The 10,889-nt window shown below is 52.7% G+C and overlaps 1 protein-coding gene across 1 annotated transcript in view; it reads right to left on the bottom strand.

Annotated features, from left to right (window-relative positions):
* Positions 1-8,874, bottom strand: part of PA2G4 (proliferation-associated 2G4, 38kDa) — a 9,914-nt gene extending 1,040 nt beyond the window's left edge. Inside the window, exons 1-11 of the mRNA XM_009331207.1 lie at positions 8,727-8,874; positions 7,997-8,102; positions 7,517-7,586; positions 6,261-6,353; positions 5,232-5,295; positions 3,527-3,605; positions 2,405-2,483; positions 1,943-2,076; positions 1,211-1,305; positions 593-720; positions 93-146 (exon numbers count right to left, since the gene is read on the bottom strand). Of these exons, the coding sequence (XP_009329482.1) occupies positions 93-146; positions 593-720; positions 1,211-1,305; positions 1,943-2,076; positions 2,405-2,483; positions 3,527-3,605; positions 5,232-5,295; positions 6,261-6,353; positions 7,517-7,586; positions 7,997-8,102; positions 8,727-8,781 (957 nt within the window). The 5' untranslated portion in view covers positions 8,782-8,874. The remainder of the gene's footprint in view (positions 1-92; positions 147-592; positions 721-1,210; positions 1,306-1,942; positions 2,077-2,404; positions 2,484-3,526; positions 3,606-5,231; positions 5,296-6,260; positions 6,354-7,516; positions 7,587-7,996; positions 8,103-8,726) is intronic.
* Between the last annotated feature and the right edge of the window lie 2,015 nt (positions 8,875-10,889).

The raw sequence follows: 10,889 nt of genomic DNA, 5'->3' as shown, positions 1-10,889 counted from the left end.
AATGCGACCACGCAGGACCCGGGTAACATTTGGGCGCTGCCGATTGCAAAAGAGAACGTGCCACTAATCCCCACAAAACGTGGCCAAATTACCTTCTTTTTCTTCTTTTTCTGGGTCTTCCGGCTTGCAGAACTTTGTAGAAGGGCCTGGAGACAGGAAGGAAACATAAGAAGCCAGAAAGCAGACTCCTTTTTTTGGACAGCAGATAAAGAGAAATGCCTTTAGAGCAGAACGAGCACCGCCAGCCACCGAAGGAATGGTGGTAAGTCCTACGGGGCACAGCGATAGATGGGGAACGCCACGGCCTCACACCCTGCCGAGGCACGAGGCCTTGGAGCCAGCTGTTGACTTCTCAGCCACCCCTAGGAAAGGGCTGGGTGTCGTTACCGAGCCACCAGAGCTGGTGCTTGACGCAGGAAACAGGGACCCAACCTGCTCTTAAGCAAATCTTTTCCTTTTTAAGCTCACCGCCTCAGCCCCTCCCCTGCAGAATCTTCCGGATTTACTTCCCACCTTCACCCCGAGGGATGCAAAGACAGGGTGACCGGTGCGATGTGCAACATCTATTTATTATTATTATTTTTAAACCAACCTTCAGTTCTCCATCTTGCACCTCAAACTCCGACTTGTAGAGTTCCGGTTCAAAGGGGCCGCTGGTTATCCTCATGGGACCGTTGGGCATTAAAAGCACTGTGAATTTGAACTGTGCAACAAACTCTCCTGCAAGACAGAAACGGGCACTATTACGCCACAGCCCCCCCGTATCCGATCCACCAGGTATCTCGGCAGATGTTTCCAACCAGATGATTCGACTCCTATGCCATTCCCACACTGTCACTGCTAAAAACCATCTTGCAGGAACTTCTTAAACCTAACACGGCCAGGGCAAAAACAATTCCTTCAGCACCACACCCCCAAGCCTGCTCTGTAAGCAAGCCAGAGAGCCTCAGCCATCAATCTCTCCTCCTGCCCAGGAAACTACTCCACAAAAAATTTCATCTCATCACTGGAACGACTCCAAAACAAGATCCAGAAGCCAATGGGCAGCGAGCTTCCCGGAGGATAAATACCAGGGCCCTTGAAGTGCACCTCTGGTATTTATACAGCGACAGTCAGCACCGGTCTCACCAGACTCCGGAAGCGAGCGACGGTTGTCTGCCGAGCGCCCGGTCCACACCCGGCTCCCAGTCCTCCCACCGCCAGCACTCACCTTCCTTTTCGTAGAGGACATTGAAAGGCTGGAGCAGCTCGTGTTTGGCGCATTCCACCACCCCCATCCTGGCCTTCTTCTCATCCTCAAATGCCCTGCGGAGGAGACAGAGCCGCACCTGAGCTCAGGCCCTTTCCCAAAAGCCAGGTTCCACCCCACAGGTTTCAGAATTGCCCCCGGGGTCAGGCTGGAGACTTTATTCACTCGCATCCCCCTCGCCCCGGCAGCGTCGTGGTGCAGTGACAAAGCAGACGGCCAGAGCAGGCAACTGCCGGCTGAACTGTTACCTCCAGAGAGTGGAAAAGGCAAGTGGATTTAAGGATGAAGAGAGCCTGTCAAGCGAACTTTCTTTCCTTAGTGTGAGAGTGCATCACTTACAAAAATTGACTGGAATTGCCTCGCCTCTGCATGCTGCACCCTGACACTGCTTTCTCCCCTCTCTGTTTTATTTTAAACGCAATTCCCGGCTCCCCACCTGCCACGCGAAGCACAGGAGATTCTCAAATCCTCGGGCTCTGCCTGGGATTCCTGCTTAAGCCCGTAACATCCTTCCTCCACCCACTCCTAGGCTCAAATACAGCAAAGCCCAACGTAAAGCAGCAAAGGCTGCCTCCTCCTCCTCCTCTGTGACAGACGGTGAAGCAAGTCGGTTTTGCTGTCAGCATGGTCTGTAAGCTCACGCAAAGCATCTAGCTCTGAACACGCAGGGAGGCCACGAGTAAGAGCAAATACCTGAGAGTAAATGGCATAGTATCAAAGCGCCTCTCCACCTCACTGAAAAAGGCACGGGAGGTTTTCATCTTCAAGCCATACTGTTTGGAGGGGTCCCTTTTGTAAATTGTAGTTCTCTGTCCAGCATCCTTTGCCTGAAAATGCAAACAGAGCTGAGAGACCGGGAAAGCAGCGCAGCACTTCCTCAGCCAGATTAGCCAACCGCCTGCGTGCGCCGGGGCGTTCACATCGGACAAGCACCGTCCGTACTCCAACACCGTAAAGGCGCACCCTCAACTTTTTGGATGGAAAAAGTTCCACCCCAAAAGACACAGTGATACCCAGGCAACAAGTATTCCCCGGCTGGAACTGGCACCCACAAGGATGTGGCTGTTAGCCACTTGCTGCTGCCGACTATTCTGAAACGCGGCCGCTGCGACCACACGCACAGAGGAACAGCAGGGCAAGAAGCACCGGACTCACCTTTCCCTCTCCACTGCTGACGAGAACATCAACAGCGTAAACTTCATGGACCTCAAATTCTGCTTTTTCATGGTCCTTCCTGGATGAAAAGTAGTTTGGTGAGTCAAAGAATGGTAAACAGAGAAGACAAAGCCTCCTACACAGCCACAGTACCTCAGACAAGCCCACAGTGGGCTTAGCCAGCAAAGGTCTACAAGCGCAAAGAGGTGCTACGGTGACCAGGTCCCTGACCAGAAGAGCAGAAGCTGGCACGGAAGACGAAGTGGAAGATTAACAAGCCCCGCAGCAGAGCTGATCAGTGACAGGCTGGCAGAGAAAAACGACGACAAGCCAGTGCTCCTCCTGCCCGTGACAAGTAGCTCCATCCCCGGTAAAGGGTGGGAGGTCTCTTAGACATTCAGCACCAGCTCTTTGAACTTGTGGTCACGTCCCAGGCAGGCCAAGAGCCCCACCACGCCTGGTACATTGCTACGCCTGAGAACTTGCAGGCCAAGTGCTGGATTTAAAGCCACCGAGCTCCAAATAGTCAGCGCGAGACCCAACCCCGAGGGATCCCTGAGGGAGAGGAGCTGCTGGAACAGAACGGAATGACATATCCAGCTCATTAGCTCCAAACCATCCCGAGATGCTATTGACAGCGATCACCATCCAGTGGGCTCCTGGCAACTTCTGCGAGACAAACGACAGGTCTTGGCACAGCTCCTGGTGAATTAGCATCCACCGCTACAACTAGCAACAGTTGGTTATTTTGCTGGCAGCCTCCAGCAGACTCCTTCGAGAAACTGGACAGAAACCAAGAACGCTCGCAGGTGCCAGCGAGGAGCCTCGTGTCCGTGACTTCCAGCCTTTCTCTCTCAGAACAACCCCCAAACGCAGAGCCACACTTCACGTTCACACAGAACGGACAAGAAGATATGGGGCTAACAAGCTACGAGTTTGCCGTACTGGGTCGGACTTCAAGAAAAGAGGCCATACGGGGAGCAGTCTATACCCCGGTTAAATTAAACATACCTGCTACATCCCCCACTTGATACCGCAGCGAGAAAGGGGGTCACCATTCCGGACCTAGTCACACCCCTCCCAAATGCTGCTGGAAGCAGCAGCCCCAGAGGTGATGCTCACTTTTGCTGGTCTGTAGGGTTCTGGATGATTGTTTTCTCTCCATCGATCACATGCTGTTTCAGCTGGTGCGACAGCATCCCTGCCGCGATAAGAGAATCCATTAACACCTCTGAGCTGCAAACCAGCGACACGGTGACTTGCATTATTAACACTCCGGGGCCCGGGACTGCAGCCCTCAGCTAGAGCGAGCAGCAAAGCAAACAGTCACCGGCGTTAGCACTTCCTCAGCTTCCCTCAGTCGCGGACCGTCAAGTGCATTAGCACAGGCACGGAGCTCCCCAAAGCCCACTCTGACTTCAGCAACGCTTCCTCGCCAGCGAGGAGGAGCTGCAAGCTCCCGCGAGAGGAGCGGCCAGCTGCCGAGCCCTTTCCAGTACCGCCGCTTCTTGACTAGGCACGTGCACTACGCCAGCGGGCTGTAACGGACTGGAGGTGAACCCGCAGGCACGTGCGACCCGCCCTCGGGTGTTTTCAAAGATGCCAAATGTCAAATCAATGGAGACTTTCAGTCCTTTCCCCAGTACCTCGGCTGTACAGCACTCAAAGGGTAATTTGGGGGTGGGGGGGGTTGCTTCACTTTTCCCTTCTGTCCTACAGTTCACCTTCAAGTCGAAGTCTAGGAAGAGGTACTCGCGGCCATTCCTGTTCCGCTCCCCGAGCCCCCAGCCCAGCAGGGGCAGTCGCACGTCTCCGTTCGGGAAGGACCGGCTGCTGCTGGCGGGAAGGGAACGCACAGCCCCGGCCGCCAACAGCTCCGTTTGTTTTCATCAACTGGGGCCTTATGCTGCTGCCAGTGCCTAGATAATTACGGCACTTGACTGTTTCCAAAACAGTGGCTGCTTAAACTCCCTTGACAGTGCGAGCGGCCGCCTCCTCACTGCAGCTGATGCCATGTTTTTTCACAGAGAAAGGAGCAAAGCATTGAGGAGACCCACAAAGCCATCCCACACAAGGAACAGGGAACCGATGTTCCGAGACTGGGCTAAGGCGAGCGAAGAGAACGAGCCAGCTTTAGGGTATTTCAGGAAATTTAACTAATAATGGACCAATTTAATTGTGGCTGAAAGAACCATTTGACAGTGATGTCACCGATTAGGAGAAAAGCATCTGCGTGTGCCAAATGTCGGGCTAAGCTCTCTCGCCACCTTTCAGACAAGAAGCCAGTGGTCTCATTTCTACCAGAAGCTACCCCAGAGCCTTCCCACTCGCCCGTTATCAACGCTGCGAAGAGAACGTGAATCAGTTTAGAGCTGTAAGGAAGGAAATTACATACCCTGCACATCTATGGGCTTCTTTTGCAGCGGCCCTTGCATTACAAACAAGCTCTGTTATGTATCCGCTAAAGGGGTTTTAACTATGAGTGGTCAAGTGTGAAAGCAAAGGGCCACGCGATTTGCCCAAGGTCAGCAGGGAGTCCACGAGCCAGGACACTACCCATCAACAACAATAGACTGTGGAAGCCCACGTCTATTGTTCCTAGATTAACGCATCTTTAAAAATAAAAGGAAAAAAATAGAGGAAGGAAGAAGAACCTAGAGAGTTTTGAAGGGATTTTTTTTTTTTTAGCTGAGGCCGCTGCATTTAAAGATGGCATGTCTAGGACTCGTAGTCATTGAAAGTTTCCCAGAATTTGAATAGGGCAGCTCAGGATTTAGTGTGCAGCTAAAACGCCGCTACCTCCGATCAGCTGCTCCCCCGTCCTTACCTTCGATCGGCGTGCAGTGAAACGAGTGGGCTATTTTGTTCCATGCGTCTGTCACTTGTGTGTTCTGGATGAAGAACACATGAAAACACATTAAGGATATAACATTCAAGCCACAAGCATGACAAGTTTTTTTTAACTCGACAGTGTTCTGTAATAAAACCAGCAGGTTTTCTAACCGACTGGTGCTCTAACACCTCCAAGAAAAGGAGAAACGGTGTCAGGCTTCCATTTTTAATCCTGTATCGGCAAAACCAACATGTAACATGAGGTCAGCTCAGCCTCCCGCGCTGCACCCAGTGCCTTCTCACAAGCCATCCAAAACACATTAAGGATAAAAAATAAAAGCCACAAGCATGACAAGTTTTTTTTAACTCGACAGTGTTCTGTAATAAAACCAGCAGGTTTTCTAACCGACTGGTGCTCTAACACCTCCAAGAAAAGGAGAAACGGTGTCAGGCTTCCATTTTTAATCCTGTATCGGCAAAACCAACATGTAACATGAGGTCAGCTCAGCCTCCCGCGCTGCACCCAGTGCCTTCTCACAAGCCATCCCTCTTTAAGGGATTTCAGTAGGAGCTAAGAGCGACACGAGTATGTTTGGAGTAGTGACACAGCGACAAAGGAGATCGCCTACGACTGCTGCGGCGCCCGAGCACCAGGCGAGGGAGAGGTCCAAGTGGGAGATTTGAGGGAGCACTCTTCGGCGGAGTCGCTGTGCGTGCCCAGCTGCCTTCAGCGAGGAAAGGACCGGCGAGTAGGAGCACCGAGGCTTCTCTGCGAAGCCACCGTCGCACAAGGAAGAGCTCGGGTCCCGCAGGGAAGCCAGAGCTGCTGACAGAAGAGTCGCCGCCACCCGCCCCGGCGTCCGGTGCTCACCCCAGCAGCAGCTCAGCTGTCCGCAGACAGCTGCTTCCAGATTCCCCACATCGCTGGGCAAGGACACACGCTTTTATTTCTGCGCACGAAGCGTGGCGCAGGCAGCGTCTGCACTTGAGCTCCTCGCCCCCTTCCCCCGTATCAGTCACTCACCTGGTTTCCAGGCTTTACCAAGCGCAGAGCAGCTTCAGCACAGAGATGAGCCGCCTTGATGACATCAGCTTTACGGCCTGACACAGGGTTTTCCTGGAAGAACAGAAAAATAAAGGCTTTTTAAGGTACGTTCCCTGCCCTCTTATTAGCAAGAACGCTGTTCTGAGTGTCTAGAGATGGAGATTCTCCGTCGAACTGGACACCCTCCCCCTGAGCGAATGGGGAAATCTAGCTCAGAGGTGGAAGGGCTTCTGGCTCCACAGCTCGATCATTAGTCTCTCCTCCATTAAAAGAGCAGATGAGTATCAGCCCCAACCAAATTGTCTCTCTCACAAGTTTCAACAGAGACACTCTAGTACAAGCGCATCACTGTCAAAGACCGAAAACAGAACAAGACTCTCCTGTAGCCAGAAACGTGGACCAGAAAGATTTCAATACACTTCAGAAGATTGGGGGTTTTTTGTCTTCTCCCCATCAAGTCGTTCAGACACAGCCACTGGAGAAAAACCATTCCCAAGACCCCACACCGCCACCCTCCTCCCAGGACTACAGCTAAAAATTTGTTCCGAGCTTATGCGACAACTTTACGCACACAACAGTAACTGCCACCGCATGAGTGTGGCTTAGTGTCACTTCCAAAACGCCCGACCAAACCACGCGTGCCACGGTGGTGTCCTCACCAACACGCGCCGGGGCTGTATGCTGCGATCAGCCCCGAGTGAGAAAAGTCCGCGCTGGCGTGTTCAGGCAGGAGAAGCGGGCCGCAGGGACCAGTTTTGGGGTCCGAAGAACAAGTCGCCCCCGAGCTGAGTTTGCAAAGGTGAAGGCAGCGACTCCCAGCAGTGCGGCGCTCGGCTCCCTGTCCCTCGGCCAGTAGAGGGGGCAGCAAAACCAGTCTGCCCAGTCCGCCCCACAGCCCCAGACACTCGACATGCAAATAACTCACTGCAGCGCCACTCACACCTGGTTTGTCTCAAGTTATTTGTAACCTTGCAAAATTGTACATGTTGAAACAGCGCGTCAGCCCTCATTTTCCAGAGGACCGAATAATTTTTAGGAAAGGGACGGTTTTCACCCTGTCACTGCTGTGACACCAGACCTGCGGCGCTTCTGCGAAACAAAGCGGACGCCTCTCCGAGGCCCCGTGCCGCTGCTGCCTTTGGAACCAGGGGCACCCCAACATCAGCTTTTAGCCTCTCCTTTAGGCTGCACGTACAGCAGCAGCGGCAAGAGGCACCGCTCCATCGCAAACCTACCTTTGAGGCGTCTATGACAAAACTGTGTGCTACATTCGCTATGAAGCCATCGACATGGACTCCCAAGTCACTGCAACACAAAGAGAGTTAATTACAGGTGGGGCGTCACGGCTCGGGAAACTTGTGTGACTTCTACAAGTACCAGAAGACTCAAGCATGTTTCAAGCGCTTCACTTGACTAGCTATTAGATTCTTTAATTAGCCATGCCGAGGAAGTATTTAACACACCAAGCAGGATTAGAAAGCAAAGCCCAGATGCCAACAGTAAACCACAAGAAGTATAACCAAGACGCTTACATTTTGACCAAGTCTCCGTCTTTGAGGATGTAGTCTTGGTCACTCTTCAGGGCGCTTCACTTGACTAGCTATTTCATTCTTTAATTAGCCATGCCGAGGAAGTATTTAACACACCAAGCAGGATTAGAAAGCAAAGCCCAGATGCCAACAGTAAACCACAAGAAGTATAACCAAGACACTTACATTTTGACCAAGTCTCCGTCTTTGAGGATGTAGTCTTGGTCACTCTTCAGGGGGGAGAAGTGACAGACACAGTTATTTACCGATATACTCGTTGGGAAGGCAATACCTACAAAGGGAAAAAAAACACATTCCATGAAACTGTGCAGCCTCACGCCCGGCGCAGGCAGCAGCCCTGCCACGGTGGGTCGTCACTCAGGGTTTTGAAGCGCTGTGAAATGCCCCATGACACAAGTCTCTAGCCAAAGAGCCACGAGGAACGCAGCGCGTGGTCTGCTCCCGCACCGGCTCTCCTTTCGCCCAGGCAACCGTCAAAGAAACACATCCAAGGTGGTGAGACACCTGCAGAAGGGACCTCAAGTCTCCAGAACAGAAATCAGGGAGCTCTGGGTGACACACTCGAGTGTCACACAATTTCCACGGCAGCTACAGACCAGCGATAGATAACTGTAAGGCAGCTCTTCCAGACGGGAGGACACTGAAACAAGAGTTACTTTGGACAACAACGTGGATGACTGGGTGCACTGAAACGGGAAGCTGAGGTTCATCAGTGACGCTTGCTTACCAGCAGGCCAGGCAGGAGGATTTGGGTTAAAATTGGCTTTCTGAGAACGGCAAACTATTTCTTACACTAATTAGCACAGAGTAGCGCCTTCTGTGCTCTTGCCCATTCACACCAGCGGGACCAAAAACCATGGCCACGCTGAAAAAAAGTCTTTGGAGCAGGCCTCACCTTTTTTCATTTCTTTTTCCTTCTTGAAAATCTTGCCAGTCTCTTCCATGATCATGGCATCTCCCTTCTCGCACAGGCAGAGAACCGACGCTCCGGAGTTCGCCTCTTCGACCACCGCACGCAGGACCCCTTGATTCAAACACAGACACGGCGCTGTTGAAGCATGTTAACGATAAACAGCCTTAAATCTAACACCAACCCGCATCACGCAGCACCGTGGCGGAAAGACCTGTTTGTTTCCCGAGAGGGAACAAGGCTCTGGACTCAGCTCTTCACCAAAAGGACCCGTGGACAGGCAGAAATCCCACTTTAATTTTTACTTTGTTTTCAAGAACGTTTTCACAGAGAGCGTGAGCAAACGAACGTACGCTGGGGTTTGCGCAGGTGAAGCGCCGCAGCTTCAGACACCTGCCTGCGCAGACCGAGGCCTGTCAAACAAAGCAGCCGAGCAGAAACACCGCTCTCCCACATTCTTTCTGGAGAAGTCAGAGCTACAGAAACAGGTTTGAAAATTACTCGAGAGACGGGACGCGCAGCACATCAAAGGAGCAGGGGCCACTGCTGTGGACGTGCGGGACCAGAGGTACGGAGCAGCTGAAAGACTTTGCCAGGCACGAGAGCTGGCAGCGACACAGGACCAGTGCAGCAGAGCCAGTTACGTTAGTCCCTTACTCTGCGGAAACGTGTTTTAAAGGTAACCCACGTGCTCCTGCTCCGGCCTGGCAGCTGCCAGCGCGCCGCCTGGCACAAGGAACTCCACACGCCTTGCTCCACGCCGTAGGTCGGAAGAAGTTTTGCTGCCTGCACCCACTTTTGGCCACATTCTAGTGCCCACGAGTCCCAGCAGGGTTTCGGTTGCGCCGTAGAGGACAGCGTGCCTCGTGCTTTATAGGATAAGTGGGGAAAGGAGCGTAAAAGCGGCGGCTTTGGTTGAAACACTGCAGAGTGACATTCGCAAACACACCTCGATGGTGTTACAGGAGCAGGGGCCCGGGGGCTGCTGGAGGAGCCACATCTCGACGGCCTCCCCACCAGTCCGGGGGCCGAGGCGCTCTGGCTGTCGCCGGTGGACCCCCGAGCTGCTATTTCCCCCTCTCTCCAGCTGGGACACTTTACAGGGAGTCATAAAGCTTACCCTGAAATGTTTTTGGATCCTGGGATAAAAGGTATCCTCACAGTTTCTCCTCGCTCTGTGAGCACATTGTTTTCACAAGAGGCTGTTTTGTGAAGTGCCTCTGTTGGGTGGGAGTTTCTGTAACCGACGGCGTGTGTTCTAGATACAACAGCAATAAATATTTCGGAAGTGCTGAAGGGGACGTTTACGGGCAGGCGGGTTTTCATAATTTCTTTGACACCGAAAAAAAACTGAAGTCTTTCACCTGCATGACGAATTAAATTTCAAATCCCTTCAGTCACCTTTCCATGAGCCACAAAGAATGACAAATTGGGAATATTTTTAAGCAGAGATAAAACTCTGATAAAGAGACTTTCGGTGGACAGCAGGACAGAGAGAGGTGAGAAAGGAAATGTTAAAACAAACACAGTGCAAAGATGAACGGAGAGCCGTGCTCATCAGAGCATTCACGTGAAACCAAGCAGCAGACAGCGCGATAGCACTGACCAAGGAACACCTACTAATTGTGCTCTGGCCTTCCACGGCGCTTCGTTTAGGGAATTAAAAGCACTTTATGTCATTAACGGCACCTCGCTCTGACAAGGCCCCAAGGCATTGTGAACTTTTTGACACAGTTCTGTGTTTGCTCTTCCCAAACGTGCTCGCACCACCCGTGAGGGAGAAGAGACGCTGCGATGGAGCCGCCTTTCCCCCATGGGAAGGGAGGCGGCCCCTCCGCGCAGCCAAACTCGGGGCACGCTGTTAAATCCTGTTTGCCCAGCAGACGGGAGAAGCCAAAACGGCGACCTCCCTTCCCAAAGGGGAACCCGCATCGTTGCGGCGCTCAGCCCCGTGTCTCTCTCCTGAGCTGCAGCCCAAGTTACCGTCAGGAGCGATGACTTAAAAAGAAGCGTCGAAGTCAGCAACAATTAGTGTGGGACACGCCACTACCGAGGCTGTTCGTAACGCCGGGAAGACCTCATAGAACCGGTCCAGTTAGCTCTTTAAGCGGCTGTCACCCTTCTCGAGGGGCGGCTAACCACCATTAG

This window comes from Pygoscelis adeliae, unplaced genomic scaffold, assembly GCF_000699105.1.
Source record: "Pygoscelis adeliae isolate BGI_AS28 unplaced genomic scaffold, ASM69910v1 Scaffold1069, whole genome shotgun sequence".
In the NCBI taxonomy this organism is placed as follows: domain Eukaryota; kingdom Metazoa; phylum Chordata; class Aves; order Sphenisciformes; family Spheniscidae; genus Pygoscelis; species Pygoscelis adeliae.
The sequence above is the reverse complement of the archived record's forward strand: the minus strand, read 5'-3'. Positions and strand labels throughout refer to the sequence as shown.